The sequence below is a fragment of the Heterocephalus glaber genome, unplaced genomic scaffold (genome assembly GCF_053883595.1).
Source record: "Heterocephalus glaber isolate CG9 unplaced genomic scaffold, H.glaber_assembly_v1.0 deba00001460, whole genome shotgun sequence".
Classification (NCBI taxonomy): Eukaryota; Metazoa; Chordata; class Mammalia; order Rodentia; family Bathyergidae; genus Heterocephalus; species Heterocephalus glaber.
Window position 1 is genome coordinate 7,512,011 of NW_028258307.1, and position 22,636 is coordinate 7,534,646.

General features: G+C 53.7%; 2 protein-coding genes across 9 annotated transcripts in view; one reads left to right on the plus strand and one right to left on the minus strand.

Moving 5' to 3' along the window:
- Tnfrsf10b (TNF receptor superfamily member 10b) overlaps positions 1–2,709 on the plus strand; it is a 34,680-nt gene extending 31,971 nt beyond the window's left edge. For all 6 annotated transcript variants that reach the window (XM_021261277.2, XM_087216816.1, XM_004848338.4 and 3 more), the window contains one exon: positions 867–2,709. In XM_021261277.2, the coding sequence (XP_021116936.1) occupies positions 867–1,153 (287 nt within the window). In that variant the 3' untranslated portion in view covers positions 1,154–2,709. The remainder of the gene's footprint in view (positions 1–866) is intronic.
- Positions 2,643–22,030, minus strand: Rhobtb2 (Rho related BTB domain containing 2). 3 transcript variants are annotated; one of them, XM_004848335.3, is made up of 11 exons: positions 21,463–22,029; positions 18,470–18,636; positions 17,436–17,637; positions 16,712–16,815; positions 16,062–16,247; positions 14,147–15,165; positions 13,770–13,888; positions 11,777–11,927; positions 7,540–7,628; positions 6,875–6,980; positions 2,643–5,295 (listed from the first exon to the last, which is right to left on the minus strand). In XM_004848335.3, the coding sequence occupies exons 1-11, from the start codon at positions 21,526–21,528 to the stop codon at positions 5,072–5,074; spliced, it is 2,433 nt and encodes an 810-aa protein (XP_004848392.1). In that variant the 5' UTR covers positions 21,529–22,029; the 3' UTR covers positions 2,643–5,071. The 3 variants fall into 3 exon arrangements, with proteins under 3 accessions (XP_004848392.1, XP_004848393.1, XP_087072940.1); XM_004848336.4 differs by lacking the exon at positions 18,470–18,636 and having other exon boundaries at positions 21,463–22,030; XM_087216814.1 differs by lacking the exons at positions 18,470–18,636; positions 21,463–22,029 and adding an exon at positions 21,014–21,442.
- Between the last annotated feature and the right edge of the window lie 606 nt (positions 22,031–22,636).

The following is a 22,636-nucleotide window of genomic DNA, read 5'->3' on the forward strand; positions in this document are numbered from 1 at the left end:
ATATATATTGAATTAAGTAAAATGTCTTATCAAAATGAATACCATTTGTTTCCTCTTCTACTGAATGAGGCTGTTAGAAGGCATCAGCTCCTTGAGCTGGGCATGGTGGTGCACACTTGACGTCTTAGGATTTAGGAGGCTGAGACAGGAGGATTTCTAGTTTCAAAAAAAAAGGAAGAAAGGGAGGGGGAGAAAAGAAAGAACATTAGCCCATCTGCTGCTTAGGATCCAGTGTGCCATCCCCTTCTGCTGCTTAGGACCCAGTGTGCCGTCCCCTTCTGCTGCTTAGGACCCAGTGTGCCGTCCCCTTCTGCTGCTTAGGACCCAGTGTGCCATGTATTCTCACACATCTCCTTTGCTCCACCATGACCTCATGAGCCAAGTACAGTGGTGACTCCTACAAGTTCACTTGTCACTCTGAGTCCATTTGCTTCCATCCATCTGTGCCCCAGTGGCAGTGAAAGAGGCCAGGCTGGGCAGCAACCACAGATCCTTTACCTCGAGTCCTGTACTTGGCATAGACACGCCCTCCCCTACTCATGATGAACACAGCCTATGCAGTTTTCGTCCCCTGAGAGCCCCCTGAGAGCCTGTGCCTCTCTGTGCCACACCCCACAGTACTTTCCTTCTCCTAATGTCAGTGCGGCCTCCCCCAAGGCAGGAGCCTTTGTGTGCGCTGCCCTCCCCAGCGTCCTGCGTGTGGGTGAGGCCTAGGCATTGTGATAGAAGCAGTTGGGATGTTGAAGCAGCAGTTTCATGGACCTAGGGAGCTTATTAGTTTCCACACTTGGGTTCTAGATCTGATTTAGGATCTTCTGCCCTTGTGAAGTGCTCTGAGCTCGACTGTCCACATTTCTCCATTCTAGCACTGAGGAGGCTTTTCACTTACTGTACGGATGTCGTGCATCATAACTCCTGGGACCAGCTCATGCAGGAGATGGGCCTCACGCCCAATGAGATCTACCTCGCCAAAGTCAGCAGACCATCTGATCCCCTATATGAAATGCTCCAGAAGTGGCTGTATAAAACAGGGCGCAATGCATCCATCAACACACTCCTGGGTGCCTTGGAGAAACTAGGACAGACACTTGCTGGGGAAAAGATTGCGGAATATGCAGTGAACTCTGGGAATTTCATCTATCAAGAAGATTGAGTCATTGATGTGAAGGAACTTTTTTAGTATGGTGTTTTGTATATAGATATTTTAAGGACACCATGCTTGGCCTATTTCTGGAGCCTAGTAAGGTTATATTTATATTGATGTAAATTTATGTGTTTTTTTTATTTTATTATTTTTTGAAAACGAACACATTTGGTAATATGATTCCTGAATTGTTTACATTTATTACTGAAGTGGACATATCATTCATAGAGTGAGAAATCCAAAAGAGAGGAAGAGCAAAATCCCCCTTCCCTCTTTAGGTTCCAGTTCTCACTCATATCTGTCCCTGACACCTGCCGTGGTCTTGGGTCTGTGAATGTGACACATTTGCCTGCTTAGGACTGGATGGTACCTCTCACCTCTGGTAAATCTAAGCCCCCAGAGCTGTATTTAGGGGTGTGGAGTCCCTCTTCGGGGACCATCACCCTCTGTAAGCATCTCACTACTTTGTAATTGATTCCTAAATGCTGTGACGACGAGGCAGGATGGCTGACACATTTGGATTTTATCCTGTGTGGCTTTCTGTTCAGTTCTTCTTATTTATTATTAGTATTAGGAACTGAACCCAGGGCCTTTGCACAGAGCTACATCCCCATCCTGTTTAAAAATTTTATATATTAAGCCACTGTCTCACTAAGCTCTCTATGTTGCTCAGGCTGGGCTCAAACTTGTGATGCTTCTGCCTCAGCCTCCCAGAGAGCTGGGACTGCAAACGCATGCTACCCTTATTTTTATTGCTGTTGTTGGGACAGGGACTCACTTTGTAGCCCAGGCTGGCCTTGAGCTCAGTGATCTTCCTACCTTAACCTCTCGAGTGTTAGTATTACAGGTGTGCCCCACCACACCCAGCTCTATTTTTAAGTCCTCATTATTCAGCTATCCTTCCATCAAAACTTTCTCCATAGTATCCCAGCCATGACAGGACAATTTTGTGAAGACGGCAGGTCCCAGGGTCTGGAGTCTATTGCCTTTCCCACCTCCAGGGATTACGTGTTGTGTTGATCCACAGCTGGTTGACTAAACCAAAGCTACTTACACACTCAGGATGAACTGCTCGTGGAGTATGTCTGTCTTTCTCTCGTCCGGGGTCCCCCGTGTTCCTGGTAGCTGCAGGGCTTTCCTGCCTGCAGGCCATCGTTGGCTGCTCCTTGAGATGCTGGTCTCCACATCTCAGAGGTAGCTAACCTGGTTTAGATCTCCAATCCTTTTCTAGAGGACTTCCGCCTCGTCAGTATTTACTCCGGTACCGGGGATCAAACTCAGGACCTTGCCCTTGCGTTTGTGAGGTAGGCGAGGTGCCACTAAGCTAAATCCCCAGCCCATCGTCAGTGTGGGATGAAAGTGTCCTTTCAATAAAGCATTCTGCGAGCATGGACACGGCTTCCCTTGCGTTCTGTATGCCGTCAGGAGCGGACCGGTGTTGTTTTGCTCTTGTGCTTCTATCAGAAACGTATTGGCGGTATTAAATAACACAGAATGATTTGGTACAAAATATGTATGTATTTATGAATTGATGACCAAATTAAATATGAAACCTTATATAAAAAGAGGTGTGGGTTTTTGTTTTTTGGCCCCATCCTCCCATTCTCAGAAACAGCTCTGAGCGTGAGGAGTCCCGGGGAGTGTTCTCGCTGTGTGATCCGCCCCTTTCCTTCCTCCGCTGTGTGCCTGGGCCTTGTCCTGCACGGGCTGCTTCCTCTTTCTGCCTCCTGGAATCCGGAGCACCAGTCCCTAGGGGACTGGAACTCACACCTCCCCGGCCCTCTCCAGCCTGGCTCCCCCACAGTCTGCTGGGGTGGTTTCTCTGGGGTGCACACTGGCTCTGGCGGAGCTGTGGGGAAGGGCGGTGGGTCCCTGAGGAGTGTGTGGGCCTGGGGTGCGGGGATCTCGTGGCGCTCTCCTGTGGGCTCCTTTCTGTCCCCGCCAGCCTGTCCAACCGCAGTAGCCCCAGGTACTAAGCCCTGCAGGCTCCTAGGAGACCAATTCCCCTTGCTCTCTAGGGCCTTCAGTTCCTGGGAGGCCCGTGTGTGCCTTCAACTCTGTCCCCTTGCTGGAGGGAGGGTGCTGCCCTGGTCTCCTGGATGCTCCCTTCTCAAAAGCAGAGGCTGAGCCTTGCTTTGGAAGCCATGGGCAGAGCCCAGATGCAGGAAATCTGACTAACCAGCAGAGGGCAGCATGTGACTGGCTTCCCAGCCAGCCAACCTGGAGGACTTGGAAGCTCCCAGCTCAGAAAACAAGGGCTTCACCCCAACTTTAGACCTGCTTGACCTCCAATGCCTGATGAGGATTCAGCCTCAGAGCTCCAGGTCTTGACACCATATTTATCGCAGAGTCACCTTGTTTCCGGGCGGTCTATCCGACCTAACCAGCCCATCCCCGGTGCCTAGCCGTCCCTCCTCCTAAAGCATCTTCACATGCCCACTGCCTCCTGACTGGGGCCCTCTTCAGCAGGAGCCCATCCCAGGGGTGTGAGGGGAGGGGTGGTGAAGTATGGGTCAGGGTTAGGAAACAGGGAAAAGGTCAACTGAGGCCCAGCTTTTTGTGCCCTGGGCAAAGCTATTTGAGTCCTCTCTGAATTTCTCCTGTTCAACCACCTGGTTTTCTCCCTCCCTTTAGCCTACACCAGGACTGGACCAGGCTCTGTCCTTGAGCCTTCATTACAGGAGACGCCTGTTCTCCTGCTCTGTCCTTTCCCCTGACATCCGACCCCTGCCACCCACCCAGCGCATCCCAGTGAACGTCCTGTGAGGTCACCTTCAGGATACGAAGAGTCCAGTGCTGCTCGAGCCCTTAGACCGAAGCCCTCCCCTCCGACCCCACGGCTTGTCCCAGCAAGCTGCAGGCCTGGAGCTGGAATTCCCTGAGGGCAGCCCGCAAGGCCAGGGCATCCTCAGCCGGCCGCAGAAGGTGACAGGCCCCATCCTACATGGGGTCAGAGGTGATGGTGTGACTGAACCTTTTGTCTCCTCATCCTGGGGGCTTCTGTCTGGGTTTATTGAAGCATAAGCTCTCCAGGGCCTTTTCTCTGATTTCATTCTTTGGGGAGATAAGTGTATTTGTTGGTGGTGATCTTCTTTTGAGTTTGGTTTTCCTTCCTTTGTTGTTGGGAGTCATTTTTGCTAATTTTTCCCCACCCCATAAAAAGCAGTGCTACTGAGGGGCAGGGGCAGGGGCAGGGCCCCAGAGGTGCAAGGAATTGCTTTGGACAAACCCCACCCCTTCCTCCTTCTCCCCCATGCCAGCTGCTTCCTTTGGCTCCATCTCCAAATCTGAGGCATGCAGGAGGGGGAGGAGAAGTTTCTCATCGCACCATGAGGCCCCGACTCCAGGCCTGGACCTCGGGCCACCTCTGCCACCTGCCATCAGGCCCGCACTGCCTGCGGCCCTCGAGGGACACTGGCAGGGTTTGCATGCGCTGGTCTCTTGCAGCTGCATCCCAGGATGAAGACATCTGGAGCTGGGCTTTGAAAGGTGAATTTCTACCCTGACTTCTCCAGTGAGGATCTGAGTGTGTTCCATGTAGAAATGCCCACGAAACATTTGCCACCTCAAGTCCACGGATGGAAAGACACGGCCAGCAGAGGCAGGACCCTCGCTGCTCTCTGGGAGGGGGGCTGCCTCCCTGGCCAGCGCAGGGACAGACACACAGGCAGGGCCTCCTGCTGGGAGCCCTGTCCCTCCACCTCCCAGCAGGGACCCTGCACCGCCTGGACCCCGGGGCCCCTGTGGGTGGCCCTGTTCTGAGGAAGGGCAGCTCCTAAGCCGAGCTGACTGGTGACAACAGCTCTGCCCTTAGGGTCCTGGTAGGTGGGTCCCCTCGTCCCTGTTGGGTGAGGGGGTGATGCTGAGAGCACAGGGGCAAGGGCAAACGGGACGACAGCAGCAGGGTCGGAAGAGGGTGGCAGCATCTCAGACCACGGCCGAGGAGGAGGAGGAGGATGGGGATGCTGAGCTGGCAGCCGAGGAGGACGGGGAGGAGGGGCTGTTCCAGAACAGCCAGCGCCGCTTGGGCTGCCGCTTCAGGTGCAGGTAGTCCTCCTTCTCGCGCTCCTTTCGCGCCCGCTGGTAGTGGTCCTCCTCCTTCAGGTACCAGACGGGCGGCCAGCGGTGCTTCTCGAAGTACTCCTGGTTTTCTGAAGCGGAAGGCATGGGGATTGGTTAGCAGAAGGGTGAGGGGACGCAAGGCCGTGGGCCGAGGCGGTGCCCGAGCAGACACTTCCATCCTGAGGCAGCGCCGGGGCCAGCATCGAGCACACGGAGACCCAGGCCCAGGACAGGTGGCCCCAAGGCGGGAGAGGTGCTTCCGCTGACCTAGAGAAGACAGCACATGTGTGGCTCCTCCCCGACCTGTGATGCACCCACCCCATTAGCCCATCCTAAATGGGAGACATCACCCGGAGAAAACGCACTGAATCCCAGCCCACCAGGCACCCTCGCTTAGCAGCATAGCACGCTGCAGTGTCATCCTTGGCCGGGGAGGCAGAGGTGCTGCTGCTGCTGACCACGCAGAGGACTGGACCTCGCGGGAGCCCAGGAAACATGTTTTCCAGGTGTTTCTACATGGAGCCAACTCAACCCTCACTGGAGAGGTCTGTCAGAGTTTGATCCTATTTCAAACTCCAAGTATACTTTCTTTTTTTTGGTACCGGGGATTGAACTCAGGACCTGGCGCTTTCGAGGCAGGTGGCAGTACCACTGAGCTAAATCCCCGGCCCTCCAAGTATACTTTCTACAGAGTGCATATTTGCACCGTGATCACTCAAAAAATGTAAATCAAGTGGACACTGGTGGCACACGCCTGTGATCCCAGCACTGAGGAGGCTGAGGCAGGAGGATCACAGCAAGTTCAAGGCCATCCTGGGCTCCATAGTGAGTTCAAGGCCAGCCTAAACTACATGGCAAGACCCTGTCTCGAAACAGAAAGAAACTAAGGGACCCTGTGCTGGGAATAAAACAGGCTGAGGCCAAGGAGGGAGACAAGGAAGGGGCTCTGCACGGCTAGGGAATGACAGTGAGGTTGCTGCTGGCCAGATCCCAGGTGCCGGGGAATCGGGTGGCAGTGCCGCAGCAAGATCCAGTTTTGAGACAGGGAAGAGGGCATGAACCAGAGCGTGATGCAATCGGACCTGGGCGGTGGAAAGAAGGAGAACAGGGAGGGCGCGGCAACCACCCTACAGCCGGGAAGGATCAGAGCAGAGGACGGAGCCCCGTGAGGACAGACTAGCAGACCCTTTGAGGAGGCCGGCAATACGTCCCCCTGCAACCCCTGCAGCTTGTGTTGGACTCTAGGACCTGAGAAATCAACTAAGCAGAGGGGACCCAGACCTGAGTGGTCTCAGCTGTGGGAAACCGATGTACTGGGTCATGAGCAGCATTTTAAAGAACATATGTGCTTTTCGATATGTGTACTGGATTGCAGCTTCAAGTGTATTTCTCACTGTGGTGCCCTACCCAGGAGAGTCTGAAAACTACCAGCTCTCAACAATGCCCTCTGAGAAATGAGCCCAGAGAGGTAGAGTGAGCTGCCCAAGGCCCCCAGCTGCCCAGCCCTAGAGACAGCACTTTCCCTGGGCCCCTCCCCCCCACCAAGGGCAAGTGAGGCCCAAGGATCACTGGCCCCTGGGGTGAAGTCCCAGCTGAGGCCTCACACTGAGGCCCCTTCAACCCAAGGTGGGAGCCGCAGGTCCTGCCAGGCTGGCCCCAGATGCTCACCTGGGGACATGGCCTTCATGTCTCGGGGGAACTTGCGGCACACATTGTTGTAGTTGGTGCAGATGTGGTGGAGACACCAGTCAGCCAACTGGTACGCACAGTGGAACTGGGGACAGAACAGAACTGCGTCTGTGCTGAGAGCCCTAGGTGCAGGGGAACTACATAGACGGAGTCGCCTTCAGAGCTGCAGTGCTGGTGTGGTGTGGGCCGAGCCCTGCAGCCCCAAAGCCGAGCCCACCCGGGACTGAGCGGAACCATTGCTGACTTGGGCTCCTGGGCACTGCCACCAAGCCCTCTGTCACCTCGCTTCAGCCCTGCCCAGGCGGTTGCACTGATGATATCGGTGGCCCAAGGGTGGCGTCCTACTGCCCCTGCCCTCCGCAATCTTCCCCCACACAACTTCCTTCTCCCCAGCAGGAAGATGCAGACATCTAGGTTCAGGGTGCCAACCCTCCTCGGAGTGTCCCCAGCCATGTCCTGATGTCATGCACTAATCTTCAGGGGCTCAATTTCTGCACTGGCAGATGGCTCTCCAAGTTAGGGAGCCAAGTCTGACGATGGGCTCCCCTCCTGCCCACCACCTCCCAGCCCCCCACTCACAGCCAGTGGGCAGGCAGACAGAGCCCACAGTGAGAATGCAGAAGAGCCTTTCCTTGCCGTGATACCTGAGCCAGCTCCAGGAATACGAGGACATCCCCGTCGATGTCCACCATCATCTGGGTTGCTTCCATCAGCCCGGTCACCGTGTACTGCTCTGTGACACACACAGCCAGCAATCAGTGGAAGAACCACAAGGACCTGCACTACCTACACCCGCAGAGGGGCTCCCTGCAGGGTGGAGAGATGGGGCAGGGGCCATCCCAGCAGGCCAAGAAAAGCCACAGGTGACTTGGGTATGCTCCCAGTGTTGGGGACAGGTGAGGCGGGTGAGGCAGGACCTTATGAGCTGGGGACATGGGGTGGAATGTGAAGGAGGATTTTCCAAGTATGCATGCCCCACCACAGCCTAGTATACATTGGGTCAGAAGTCCCCAAGAGAATTAGCCATGGACATGGATGGGAGAGGTATGAAGCCTCGTGTCCACTGAAAACAAAACAAAACAGACTACAGTGGTGCCGCTGCCTGCCTCGAAAGTGCAAGGTCCCGAGTTTGATCCCCAGAACCAAAAATAAAACAACAAAACAAAGCAAAAGGCTGAGAACTGGGAGTTAGAACTGTGAGTTAAACCCAGCTGTGTTCATTTAAACTTTGTAACAAACTGCATATAAACCCTGTATTCTACTTTAAAACATTTATATTGAGGAAGAAAACATCCTTGGTCATGAATTTTAATTAAAAGTGTCAGTACTATTATCTCATGGGAGATTTTACCTTTAAAGAGACAGATGTATTTCTCAATTCTGCTCACAGAAAAGACCCAGAAACAATAACCACCCCAGTAGCAATGAGCATTCCTAGTGCACCGAGGTCCTGTGTCCTTTTCCAATTACAAGAAGCCAGGAGTTCTCAGATAAATGGCAGATTCCCAGTCTTGGAGCAGGTGCACCCAACCTTTGGAATTTGACGGCCACGCATGGCTCTGAACAGCTAGTAATGCAGCCCCACAAGATCATGAACGTTAACACTGCTATGTGATTTTCTTGTGACATTTACATGACTTGAGTGTATGCTGCCCCAGGATGGGTTGTGTGGGTACCAAGAGAAAGCGGGGTAGGGAGGGCGTGGCATGGTGCTACCCCTGCCTCCTGAGGCCACCACAGTGGCATTGAAACCCCGTGTGTCCAATGCTACTAGTGCTCATGCAACTTGGCGAGTAAAATAGAGAGATTATATATTTTTTAAAGGTTATAAAAATATAGAAAATAAGAGAAGTTTGTTGCTTACACACATTAATTATATCATATATTTTATATGAGGTCCAAGATAATTTCTCAGTGTGGCCCAGACAATCCAAAAGGTTGGACACCCACGTCTTAAACCATGAAGTGCACAAGAGAAACTCAGCCCATCTCATCCTGCCAGGTAGCAAGGGAGCCCTAAGACTCTGGAGCCAACACAGAGAATCCTACCATCTAAAGGTACGATGTTTGAACCTCAAAAAGGACAACTGTACTTAACTGAAACTAATCAAGTATGCTCAAACCTAAGAGTTCATGATAATACTTTTAAAACACAAACACAAGCAAGGCGTGGTGGCACACGCCTGTGATCCCAGCACTTGAGAGGCTGAGGCAAGAGGATTGCCATGAGTTCAAGGTCAGCCTGAACTACACAGGAAGACCCTGTATCAAAAAAAAAAAAAAATTTGGTCACCCCTGAGGATGATAGGAAACAAAAGTATGTCAAATAAAAGAAGAGAGTAAGCATTCACCTGCCTTTCCTACGTGACCTGTACCACTGTGTAACAAAACAGTACATGAGGGGAAGTTTCTCTCTTTTTAGAAGTCTTGCAACAGATTAATGAAGAAGGAATGGCTGAATTGGAATATTACCATTTTGTAACACCAATAAGTTGATGGATCCAGACAATGACAGTCAATGTCTACGAATACGATAAAAAGAGAGGAAAACAGACAATCTATGCTCCTTGATAAAGAAAGAAATAACCTATGAAGCGGTCTTACAAAAAATTGTAAGGCATGGTGACACATGCCTGAAATCCCAGCACTCCAGAGGCTGAGGCAGGGGGGTTACTACAAGTTCCAGGCCAGCCTAGGGTACACAGTGAGTTCAATGCCAGTCTGGACTACATAGCAAGACACTGTCTCAAAAAGCATTGTGCTTCTGATCCAGCCTCTAGATCCAATTGCCAGCTTACTACATTCAACTACACCATAAAAATGATGTCAGCAAAAATCCTAGATCATGGAAAACTACAGGAAGAAAAGACCAGTGTTTGGTTTTTGCTTCAACAAATAAATTTCAGGGAGAAAACTTTTTTATTGGACAAGGTATCAATAGATTACAAGAAACCTAAAAGGTAAATAAAGAGCAAAACCATTCTGTGAGTTGCACAGTTGGATGATAAAGCAATAAGGGAGGGCAAGAAAGTGAGCTGACAGGAAGTGCCGCAAGAGAAGAGGACTGAGCAGTGTGGGTTCTTCCGGGAGGAAGCGAGGGCTCTGATAGAGGGGAGGGAGGGGGACTTCCGGGAGGGAGGGAGACTTCCGGTGTGGCCAGCTAGCTTCTGGTTCCTGACGTGCCTTGTGATTGGAAAGACATTTGGCTTCATAATAATTTACTAAGCTGAACACATTTCATGCAGTTTTCTGTATTTGTATTTATACTTAACAACAAACAAGTTTTTTTTTGGTTTTTGGTTTTTGGTTTTGGTACCGGGGATCGAACTCGGATCCCTGCGCTTGTGCAGCAGGCAGTGAAACCACTGAGCTAAATCCCCGGCCCAACGACAAACAAGTTTTGAGTCTGAATGAGAAACTTCATGGGAAGTATGTTTCACAAAACTTAAGAGTTCATCAGTTACGGGAAGCACCCAGCATTCCCCAAGGATCCTTTACAAAGTCAATTCCTGCATTTTTGTAGACATTTGCTAGCGTGAATGTACCATTTCCAGAGAAAATGTACGCAACATCATTCTCTTTTTCTTTTTAAAATGAATGGATGAATGAATGAAGTTTTCGGAATACTGGGGATGGAACTCAGGGCATGGAACACACTAGGCAAGTGCCCTACCAATGAGCTGCTCTCCAGCCTCCAGCGTTATTAAGTGGTTACCATGTGAAAATTATCTACGTGGGCGTAACCAAGGGTACTTCTTTGACTAGGTTCTAACTGCCTGCCCTGATGAAGTAAATATTTAGAGAAATATCTTCACATATTTTATTTTTCCTTGGGATCATTTTTTGATAGTCTTTTAAAAGTAAAATTACTCCACCTAAGAATGTGAAATTTTATGTGCTCCACACTGTTTTTCCAAGACAAAACTGTTAGAGCTGTAATCTTGAGATTCCTCTCTTACTCCCTGCCCTAAAGTCCTTTTTGTCCCCAGCCAGGGTCCCTGGACTCCTACTGCAGTTCATCTCTGAACTGATCAATGATTTCTGCCTTTTCCTGTGACCATGCTCCGCCTTACAATTCCTTTATCATCATGAGATTGCTGTTTTCTCTCATGTCTTTACCCCAGTCTTGGTCCTCTGCCCAGGGCCCCAGCAACTCTGACACTCGGTCCTTGCCTAAACCCCAACTCCATATCTGAGGATCTTCTCTCTGCCTTCCACCAGCTTGGCCAGAAATATTAACCTTGACCTCAACACCAGCACTGGTAGCAATACCAAAAGCAACACAAACACCAATTCCAACACCAACACAACCACCTGGCTGCCTGGGTCTCCAGCCTGAATCCCTGCACCCCAAGGACGCCATTTCTTTTCCTCAGACCCTCGGACCAGGCTGGGTCACCCTGCTGCCCAGTTCTTTCCCCACCCCTGAGGGCATCCCAGAGCCTCCAGCTCTCCCAACACTTCTCTGAGTTAGTAGTGGCAGGCCAATGTTTGTCTTCTGTTTCTGGAAGAAGGAAGAGAAGATCAGGTCAAAGGTAGAGCAGAAAAGAAAAGGAAAGGGAAGGACGAAGCAGACGAGGAGAATCATGGGGTAGAAACGTGGAATGGCATTCTAGTCTCTGTGGACTTCGTGAGCCTGCCTGGGCCGATGTGCCCTCGCCCGCCGGGAGCCATGTTGTGGGCTGAGATGACCAGGGATAGCCTCTCGGCGCACCCCTCAAACACACTCCCCGTCCACATCCTCACCCACAAAACCATGTGTCAGTGGATTTCATGCCAGAAATGCTTCATCCCTTGGGGTACAGCCTGTTCCCAGGAGAGAGGGGACAGGTGACACATAATCACTCCCCCGGGAGGTCCCTGCGCTCCCCAGCTAGTTACCTGTGAGGGCAACCAAGTGCGGCAGGCAGAGGCGGTTGGCCAAGATGATGAGCTTCATGTCGTCCAGGCCGGGGCTGGAGGTGAACGTGCCAGTGTAGAGGTACTCCAGCACCGCCCTCATGCAGCTCTTGCTCGTGTAGGGAAACACCACCTGGGCAGGGAGAAGCAGGCCGGGGGGCATGAGACCCAGCTCAGGGAGAGAGGAACTCAGCCCCAGGAGCTGTGCTGGGCTTGCACCTGCTCAGGAGACCCCAAAGGCCCAGTCTCTGAAGTGACGAGTTTGTGGACAGCACCCACGAACAAGGCATAAGTTATAAAGTGATGTAGATTCCCCCACGGTATCTTAAAGCCGCTCTGGCTTGCAGGTGCTTTAAGGAGCCATTTCCATCACCTGCCCCACTGCCCCAAGCCTGCAGGGAGCAGGTGGAGTGGGATACAGAATGAGCAAAGGGAATGCCAGCTGGCTTCTCTCTGGCTGCTCAAAGCTGCTGCTCTGGGCCTCCGGGATCTCTGTGAAGCAGTGCTGCATCCAAAACTGCTTTCTCATCAGATGTGAGTCTCTCTGGGCCTGCTGGGAGTTGGCCAGAGCTTTAAAGCTGGTGTCACTGGTACTGAGAAGTACCCGGGGCAAGCGGGCTCCCAGGGCTGCAGAGAATCCTCGTCCTGCCCTTTGTAAATCCAAATCCTATTCCCACCATCGAGACCACCCCACACCTCAACCCTCCACTTAGCTTTCCCTAAGGACTTGCTTCCCAGAAATCTTCGGAAGATCATGTTCTGGATAGCGGGAAATGATACTGAATTGCTCTTGGCTCAGCTTTTCATTCAAGTATTTGGTGATCCTTCACTAACAGACAGGTACTTGGCAGAAGCCAAAGACCTAGTCCCTGGACTCAAAAACAATCACAGACCAGTGGGAAAAACTTGCTCATCTGAGCAGAGTAGAACCTTAACTACGAGGGATGGTGGTGGGCAATTGGGATTCAGAGATGATGGAGAATACCAAGGGCTGCTTGGCTGGGAGGATGGAAAAGCAAGAACATTTCTAAGGACACAGCGATATGCCTGTCAAGCTCGGAGCTTCCGGTCCAGGGGTCTGAGGAAGTGGTAGAATGGGAACGAGCAAGAGGTGAGTTGGACAGGCACCACTCACAGCACAAGGTGACTGGACTCAGCATGCTCTTTTATATTCTAAATTTTAATGTTTTGACTCTAGAGTCATGGTGGTCCTGGGGGGCTGCCCCTCCCAGGGCTAGTCAGTTCCTGGAGATAACGAAGAAGCTGCCTACAAGTGGACCTTCCTTACCCAAGCCAACCACATCCACAGCCACTTCTCACACTCCCTTTATTCCTCTGTCCCAGTCACCCCAGAGCCAGGTACCAGACAACTCGGGACACCCTATGCCCCAGAGCCAATGAAACAGTCCAGGCTGGCCAACCCTAAGCCTGCCTACTGTGCCTGCTCTGTTCCTTCCCACAGATACCCTCCGCCTCCTGACCAACCCTGGGGCTTCCTGGTGTGGCCCCCATGGTGCGCACGCTCCCTGCCTTGGGACCTGGCAGAACAGTTTTTCAGTGGTGGGCATCTCCAGATGTTGGCCTCACCACAGCTCGACAGTAATAAAACCTATCTTTGAAGACGGTGATGGATTCAGCTTGGAACACAGTAATTTTTTTCCCCCAGTTGTCTCACATGTCTCAGGGAAGCAATAAGGTACGATGTAAAGAGCCCAAGGAGTCAACCATCCTGACTTCCAGTCCTAATCTCTCCTTTCTGTTCACAGATCACCCTTTGCCAGGGCCTCCCCTCCTTATGTACGAAGTGGGAACACCACACTATATGTGAGAGTCATGGATGAGAGTCTTTCCTAAACTATCAAGTTCAGATGTAACTCTAATTCCCTCTCCTGGAATATAGTAGACTCCTGGGCTCTACATTTCTCTTGGGCCCATCATTGTCTCTCCCCTGACCCCTTCCCACACTCAGCCTCACCTCCCTGGTGGAACTCTCCACAAATGGCCCCCCAAACATGGCAGCCATCCAGTCACAGCTGGAAATCAACAGGGGCTTGTGGGCGCTGATGGTGCCATCATCCAGGATGAAGGTCACATCTGTCCGGGAGGAGAAGAGGCATCACGTGAGCAGACACTGAGCATGGGGGAATTGACCCCAAGGGCAAGCATGGAGCCCTGACTACCCAGCTTCCTTCCGAGGCCACAAGCTGCAGAGTATAAACAACCAAGCTCTCCGCTCCAGGAGCAGGCAGCCCTAGCTCCAAAACGTCAGGAGCTGAAACCCATTTGGAATGCTAATGGGACCTGGGAAAGCTACCTGGAGACAATCCTCAACTTTCTAAGCATGCCCCATACCTGAGAAGGTGCCTTTGGCCAAGCACTCCTTAACCCGGTTGGTGCGACGGACATGGAAGGCCTTGGTGATCTCCTGGTTCATGAAGGCCTCATTGTTGAGAATGTTGGCCACCATCATGCGCAGATCAAAGACCTCCAGCAGCTCGGCAATGTGGGCGATGTGCATGAGGTCCCGCTCATTCTCACCCAGCTCCCCTGTGTACAGGTACTTGAGAACGGCCCGGAAGGGCCCCGGCTGGATGGAGTTGTCCATTTTCACCACTACCATCAGCCGGGATTTGTAGGTCAGAGGATCCTCTGCCATCTCTTCCTGAATGCTGACAAAAGCTCGGCTCCAGGAAGACAGCACACGACTCCTGCCTGGCAGGTACCCTGTTCCATTGCCCCGCAAGATCCCATCACTGGTTGAGGCTCGGAGACCAGCAGGACCGGAGCCTCCAGCCTCATCCACGCTCTCACACACATCGAAGCTGGCTGCCCGTAGCAGGAAGTCCCGCCCGTGGTGGTGGTGATGATGGTGGTGGTGTTGATCGGGGTGGCCCCGGTGGTCCTCTGGGCAGGGCCCCCCTGGCCCAGAGGGGCCTCCCAGGTCCCCCTCACTCAGGTCCATGAGGAACAGGTCGTAGAACTTGGAGGAGGAGGTGGAGAGGTAGATCTTGTGGGCAAAGATACGCACCCGCTCCTGCAGCACCAGGATGACATCCGCACAGAGCGGGTCCTCCAGGAGGTGGGCGGGGCACTCCTCACTGCTGGAGGGGGGATCGGGCACCACGATGATGGGGGGCGGTGGCTTGGGGGGCAAGAAGGGCGCCTGCAGCAGAGGCCGCTGCACGTTGCGGAGGTGGGACTTCCAGAACTGCAGGTGGCGCCGGGAGATGAGCGCGGCCCGGATGGCATTGTCAAAGACGTCCTTGATGCCAAACTGGGCCACCACGCTGGTCTCATAGTAGGGGATGCCCAGATCCTTGGCCACCTCCCGACCCTTCTCTGGGGGAAGGATCTCATTGGGCTTGATGGGCCTGGTGAGTTCAAGGAGGGAAACCAAACTTGTGTTGGTGGTGGAGGGAGCCTGCCCATCCTTCCCTGGGCTGGAGCGACTGCTCCCGATCTATGTCACTGGCCCCTCTGCTACCCTGCGCTTTCTCCTCTGCCTGGCCAAGTCCCTAGAAGGTCCCTCAGGTCCACCTCCAGACCCTTCATCTTCCAGGAAGTCTTCCCTATCTACGCCGGACCCCAGTGACAGCCCACACCCCCCTACGAAACAGTGATGCCGCCACCTCCCTCTCTGGCAACGAGCATGCAAGGGTTCACAGCGATATTAACCTCATACAGCCGTCCCTCAGTATTCCAGGGAGACCGGCTCCAGGACCCACCCAGATACCACGACCGGTGAAACCTCAAGTCTCAGATTTAAAATGTCACAGCATATGGAGAACCTGTACATATCCTCCTCTATACTTGAAATCATCTCTGAATTATTTATCATACCTACTACAATGTAAATGCTATGTAAATAGTTATTATGATACCTTGTTTAGGAAATAATAACAAGAAAAAAAGCCTACACATGTTCAATATAGATGCAGTTTTTAAAAAATATTTTCCATTCACAGCTGGTTGAATCCACAGAGGCCGAACCTCTGGATACAGAAGGTCCACTGTATTATCTCCAACAAAATTGGAAGATCTTCTCCTGCAAATCCCACCCAGCCCTCTGTCTTTCTGCGCAGTGCCCAGGGACAGTACTGTTCACCCAGTAGGATGAATGGATGGGTGAACAAGCATGCTAGTTAGTGCTGATGCGAGCTCACTCCAAATGGGGGGAGAGATGTAAGCCTCAGTGGGCCTCCCGCAGAGCTGAGTGGGGAGCTGTGGTGAGGCGCCCACCCCTCCCCGCAGCCTGCAGCACCCCTACCTAGCCAAGGGCCGCCTGGCCCGGTTGACAGCCTCCAGGTCAGCATAGCGCAGGTCCAGCTGGCAGCCCACCAGGATGACAGGCGCTCGAGGGCAGAAGTGTTTGATTTCTGGGTACCACATGGTCTTGACATGGTGGAGGGAATTGGGGTTGGCAATGGAGAAGCACAGAACCACCACATCCGATCTGGAGGTGGGAGAGAGAAGCCATGGGCAGAGAAAGCTGGCAGGAAATGACCTGGCCTGGAACCAGCGGACACACGTGCCCACCCAACCCCTGTGCTGCAGGCCCAAACCTGGCTTAGGAGCCTGTTCCCCTGATCTCCCACACAACACGTGATAATAGTACCTCTAATTCACGTAGCTCATAGGGCCTCATGGTTATCTTCCTAGTTCAAAATTACCATTTCTACCATCTCATGGTAAGAAAAGTCAGCTCAAGGCTAGTGGGTGGCAGAGCTGGGACTCAAACCAGGGGTCTGGACCCTAAACCCAGGCCTCTCCATCCCGCCCTGCCCCAAAGGCATCTGCTGTGCTGTTTTGCTCCATTCTTCTCTTCTGATTTCAGGTGCACACCTTCGCTTGGTCTCTTGGGGAAACAGGAAAATCCCACCCACGCGGCTCCCCACAGGCAGCCCAGGGCTCCCCTACCTCCCATAAGCAAAGCGGCGATCTTTGTGGTGGTCTCCAAAGGTGTCCCAGAGGCGCAGGGAGACGCTGACATCATCTACCACATCTCGGGAGCGTTCCAGCACCTGGGTGGGAGTGGAGACCAGGGTGGCAGCTCCTGGGTTAGGTGCCAGCTCGCCCCCCAGGCTCCGTGGCAACATGGCAGGGGGGTGAAGGGACAAAGTGGCATCTCCTACTGTGTGCCTTGCACAACACGCTCATCCATGCGAAATCTCTGGAGAATCAGGAACAAGGTGGCCCCAAAGCAGAGCAGAAGTGGGAGGGACCAAAAGAAGGCAGACTGCTCGGGTAGAGTCAGGATCCTACCCTTGTTCCAACTTTCCTCCCGATCACGTACTGACAAGCCTCTGATCTCTTTGGCACTGGACGTTTCCCCCGCCCTGCTCTCACCACTCCCGAGCTGCAGCCTGGGGGACTCCCCTTTACTTAGGGCTCTGATTGCACAGTAGGTGGTACCAAGCCAAATCTGGGGTCTGCTGGGCACCAGCCCAACTATTCAAAACACAAATGGCTGAAGACAATGCCTCAGCTGTGGGTTCCCCTCAACCTGTCTCCAGGGCTCCCTATGCTTCAGCTGCCCCCACTCCTCGCTGGGCCCTGTGAGCTCTGGAGACCCCAAGCCACAGCTTAGGAAGAAGCCACAGAGACAGGGTGTGGCCCCCGCTGAGTGGTCCTGCAGCCTTACCTCTTGGCACACACGATACTGGTCGATGGCCCACACTGTGGGCACATGGGTGGCGAGCAGCTGGTACTGTGTGAGGGTGGCATTGCAGGCCCGGGCACAAATGAGCCTGGTCTTACCCACAGCGTTGTCCCCCACCACCACACACTTGATGGTCTCTACATTTGGCCTTTCATAATCCATGTCAGAATCCATTAATTGGGACCTGTGGGGCAGGAGGGGAACAGTCAGGACGGCTTGGCATCCCAGCCCCCCGAGGACCAGGGCCCAGGCAGGCAGCTCTCCTCAGCTGGGGCTGGCCCCTTGTCCAGCAGAGTGGGGAACTTTCAGGACAGTGGCTCTGCAGGGCCCTGAGGAAACAGGAGCCCATTCAGGCTGAGGGTGGCAACGCCACCAGATGGACCACTTGTTTCCCTCTGGTCCCCACCATCTTCCTGTTGGGCTGCCGGATGGAGGAAGCCTGTGAGAGATCCCAAGGCAGACCCTGCCCAGCGCCTGTCCTGTCCCCGATGCCCCAGAGCGAGGAGCATGTCCTCTGCTCTCCTCCTCCCCAAGTATGTGACAGCAGCAGAACAAACAGCTGAGAGAAGCAGAGTTGGGGCCAGGTCCCCACCCCTTCCCAGCATGCCCCAGGGCAGGGCCACTTTAAAATTTAATGGACTTGTCAGCGCTGCCCTGGCCCTCTCAGGTGGTGCGTTTCCATGCCCCAGCCTGCTCACATCCTTCCTCCAAGCCAAGCACTCTTTAAGGAGATAGCAAAGGTTTCCTACCAGCCTCTGCGGGCTAGAGAGGATGCACCTGCCCAGCCCGCAGGCCTCCCCTCCTCTACACAGGGTCTGCCATGTTGCCCATGTGTCTTGTTCAGCTAAGGGCCAGCTTGACATTGCTTGTGCCAACTGATCAGGCCTTCTCATCCCCTACCTGGGCTGCCCCTCCTCAGCACCCTGCACCCAGCCCCAGGGAAAGCGAGATCTGCCCTCCTCTGCACGTCCTACCCCTAGGAAGACCCTGCAGCCGGCACTCCCAGGAAAGCTCACTCTGTTGTCTCCATGGAGTGTGGGCTTGCTAGGAGAAGCAGAGGGTCACAGTTTCTGCCTGAATTTTGGGCAAATGCTTGCCTCAGTTTCCTCCAGTGTTGGGCACGAGGAAGTAGCTTGTTCAGCCCCAGCGAGGGATGGCTCGAATGAACAAACAGAAGGCCCTTCTGCAGTCAAAATGTCATGTCAGTGTTTAAAAAGCTGTTACCAGGAGGCTCAAGGGGGCTTGGGCTGGCAACCTCTCAGCTGGAATCCACCCTCCTGGAAGGGCTGAGGGGAAAGGGAAGGGAACTGATTTCTGCATGGTCATGGGTCGGACCCTGCTCATATTCCCTGTGTGCAGGAGCAATTGTCTGAGGGCTAGAACGACCTGGAGGAATCCTTCCTCGGCCAAGGAAGGTGGCGCTCAGGGGAGTGGACACTGCACGGGCATCTCGCTGCTGAGCCATGCAGCCCAAGCCAGGCCGCCACCAGCAGCAGAGAAGCTCCATTCCTGCAGGCTGTAACTGGATGCCAACATGCAGGAATGCAGAACCAAAATACCCAAGTAACAATGGCAACTGGGATTTGCCCGAGTGGATGCAGTGCAGCAACCTAAGCAAAAAGTGCAGAAAGGATTTTTCAATGAGACGGTCTCCTCCTCCTCTTCGGAATTTCACAGCATCTGAACCTTTAGACAACAAGGGGCCTCCATGCAGCTTCCTCCCATCTGCATCATCCTTCTCTTCCCATCAGGCCACCGCTCTTCTAACTACTAGCTTCCTCCTCCCTCTTCTCTCTCCGGAGTTAAGGACCAGGAAGCTCACACTGACCGTCCTGATCTCAAGTCATTCAGCACAGGGATGTTTGAAAACCACGGGGAGGAGGCCTGTGGGTGTGGTCTCTGCTTCATGGATGAAAAACAAAACAGAATCCCAACTGCAAAGCGCGAGCAGCTATAAGATAGAAATTCAAACCCACTGGCCCACAGAACTTTCTGGAGTTTAGGTTCTAGCAGCATGGAGCTCTGGAGGCAGAGGTGGGGAAGGGGAGAAAGGAGGGAGTCGGGGCTCAGGTCTTCAACCCAGGAGCATCTTGGTAGGGGGGACGATACCAGGCCACCAGCAGAGCGGGTCTGGTCTGGGTTCAGCTGCTGTATGATTAAAACACTCCCGTGCACCTTATGTTACGTCGCCTCTAGGGTTAGGTAGAGACAGCCAGCCAACAAGTAGAAGAGTGACAATACCAGGCCACGAATTTAGACACCAAATTTGCTGGGTGGCTACCAAGCTGAACACCCCTCCCCATGGGCGCCACAGTTGCCCCTCCGTGTGTCCTCTAACCATCTCCATATGTTCATCCTCCCCACCCATTCCACCCCTGTCCCTGCCTAACTGGCAAACTTCATCATCCTACCAAGGAAAAGGCAAATCACTGCACTTTGGTGGGCATCAGTCTTACCCTCTGGAAAATGGGTATGAGGGAATTGGCAGAAAGTCTCCTGAATCTCCATTAACTTGTGCCAAGAGAGCCTGGGTGAAAGGAGGCATTTGTCTTCTTATGTAATGTAGTATTATATAATGCTAGATTGCATATCTATATGTGTAATTATATCTCCAAGATACAGACTGGCCCAATTAAGTCAGCAGAACTCTTTGTCTAATCAGGCCTGTCTTAAATGAGAATCTTGTCCTGGAGCAAGTGTGCCAACAGTAACATAAATTCTGCTCTGGGTACTGCTACTTTTCTGGACCACTGCTGATACATGATGGTACTACCCACTCAGGGGGCTTCTCAACTTCCCTTTCCCTCTGGCACCCTCGCCTTCAATGACTCTAGACTTTTTCTCCCCGTTGCTTCATCCCTGTTCCTGCAAAGCCTCTCAAGTATTCTCCAGAAACTAATATTTCCTTGCCACCCTCCCCTGTGTATCACAACTCCCAATTCCCACCTCTCCCGGATAATCCCAAAGTCACCGGCATATACTTCCCCCTGACCCTTGCAGCATGAGCACTGTGGCCCTCTCCCCAAGCAGCTTTCTGCCTGCCCAGCTGCTCTCCCAGTTCTCCATCTGGTTCAGGCCAGACCTTAAGGTGTACTCAGATTAGCAACAAGCCTCATGGACTCCCATTGCTCCCCCACACCCCTACACACACTCTTCAAAGAGCTCAGAAAAGGCCCCCTTTTCCCTCCCACAGCTGATAGGAGGCTTGTTCATCTGTGGCTGCCCTAGTCCGGTTGTCAAGGAAACGACAGAATCTCCCTGGGAGCCTGGCTTGTCTCCTAGCAACCGATATCCCACATCCTGCATCTTACAAAATGTGAAAGGGAGGAAAATCCTGAAAATGAAGGTAAAAATCAAAAAGATGGATAGGAAGGGAGAATCGGAGGAGATGAGCAGAGGGTGGATTTGGAACTAAAGGAGTTCCCACTGGGGTCGCTGACATTTGTAAGACCTGAGAAGGCGGAGAAATGGGTCTTCGCTTAGATCCAATGGGCAGCAAGGCCCAGAGGGATCTTGAATGGTCATGTTAGTAAAACTGCAAGCCTAAACATTGCATGAGCCTTCTCAAGCCTAAGATGTCGAAATTTTTACAAACAACGCTAGCAGTTTCCACCAGTAGTTTACCAGAACTCAGTTGCACAAACTGCAATGGGGTGAAGCTCAAAGAGACATCTTCACAGCCGCAAGCAAAATGCCCAAGTTCCACCAGCATTTTTTAAAAAACATTAACACTTCCACCTTGAACTCCCCCCTCCCCACACACGCTATTCTGCACACACAATGTAAAAAGGAGAGGGGGAGGGGCACAACACGCAGTGGAGTCAACGCCCTTTCCCTGGAAACAGCACCGGGGAAGGTCAGCCCCTCGCCCCTCAGAAGCCAGCAGCGGAGCCAGAGCCCTGGAGGAAGACAAGGGGCGCAGGCAAGGCCAGGAGGGCACACGCAGGAGGCAGCGGGAGGGCGAGGCTGCTCGCAACCAGGCCAAAATAGGTATCAATCATTTACTTACACCACTACATGTGACGGGGCATTTGCTAGTGTAAAGAACACGTCTCTTCCTGCTAAGCACGCTCATTTTAGTGAGGTGTCTGGGGTCACTCCGCGCGGGCACGTCAGGACGACGCCGGCTCCCTCGCCGCCCCGCTGTGGGCTCCAGGTCCGGCCGGGCTCGCGATGGATCAGAAACTCTGGCAGAGCAGCCCAGGCCGGACGGCGGGCCGCGAGCGGCCGCGTGCGCTGCACTGCAGACACTGCCTCTTCCGGATCAGCATCTCCCCGCGCCCCGGGCGCCCAATGTCATGGAGGCGCGGGGCGCGGGCTGCCGCGGCCGTCCCGACCCCGGGCTGCCGGGCCGGGCTCTGCGTGGAGGCTGCGGGCGGCGCGCAAGAGAGCGAGGAGCGGGGCGAGGCCCGCGGCGCCGGCGCTGCCTGGAGACGCCTGCCTAGCGCCGCAGTCCCGGGCACCGCTCTCGACCTCCTTTTTTCATTCACAAAAAGGGAAAGAAAAAAAGAGAAAAGGAGAGAGAAAAGGGGGGGTCGGAAAAAAATCGCACCCTGGAACGGCTGGCGTAAGAGGGACCGCCCACCGCGGCGTGCTGTTGGTGGAAAGGGGCGGGGGCGGGGAAGGGGCGGGGAAAGAAGGCGATTGGGCGCCCGGAGGCCCCGCCCCGCGTCTCCACCCTCCGGCTCCAAACCCTGCCCCAGGAGTCGCCGGAGGGGCTCGGCTCTGCCCCAGTACGGACTTCGTCCCTCTCCACCTGGCCAGGCACGAAACCTCGCTGGACTCTCACGGGGTTGCTGCCTTTTCTCAGGAGACCGAGAAAGAGCTCAGAGCCATGCTAGCGCGCCAAGGAAGGCTTTCGAGTTAGAGGGCAAGGGCGCTTTTCCCTGTCTTTCCTCTTAAACCCAGGCCTGCACCGCTTGCCCATCTGAGGACAGCGACGTTTCATGCAAGTCCTCTGCCACCCAGGGACGTTCCTAGCACTTGAGCGCCTTTCCCTTCACCCTTGTAGCTGCAGCCTGTGCCTCCGACTGCCCTGGCCCTCGAGGAGCTCCGGGGTGGGCACCTGTACTGCCTCACCTGTCTCCCACCAGGGGCTTCTTTAGCGGTTCTCGCCCACCCCGTCCGCTACGGGGAGTTCACCGATACCTTCTGGCCTCTGATAGGAATGCCAACAAACTAGC

Bases quoted from the DNA above. Each gene is read 5' to 3' on its own strand.
- Rhobtb2 (XM_004848335.3), bottom strand. From the start codon at position 21,528: ATGAGCGTGCTTAGCAGGAAGAGACGTGTTCTTTACACTAGCAAATGC. The intron at 17,638-18,469 runs GTGAGCTTTCCT...CCTGCCCCACAG, and splicing joins CACTCCATGGAGACAACAGA to GTCCCAATTAATGGATTCTG. The intron at 6,981-7,539 runs GTATCACGGCAA...TTCTGTCCCCAG, and splicing joins TATTCCTGGAGCTGGCTCAG to TTCCACTGTGCGTACCAGTT.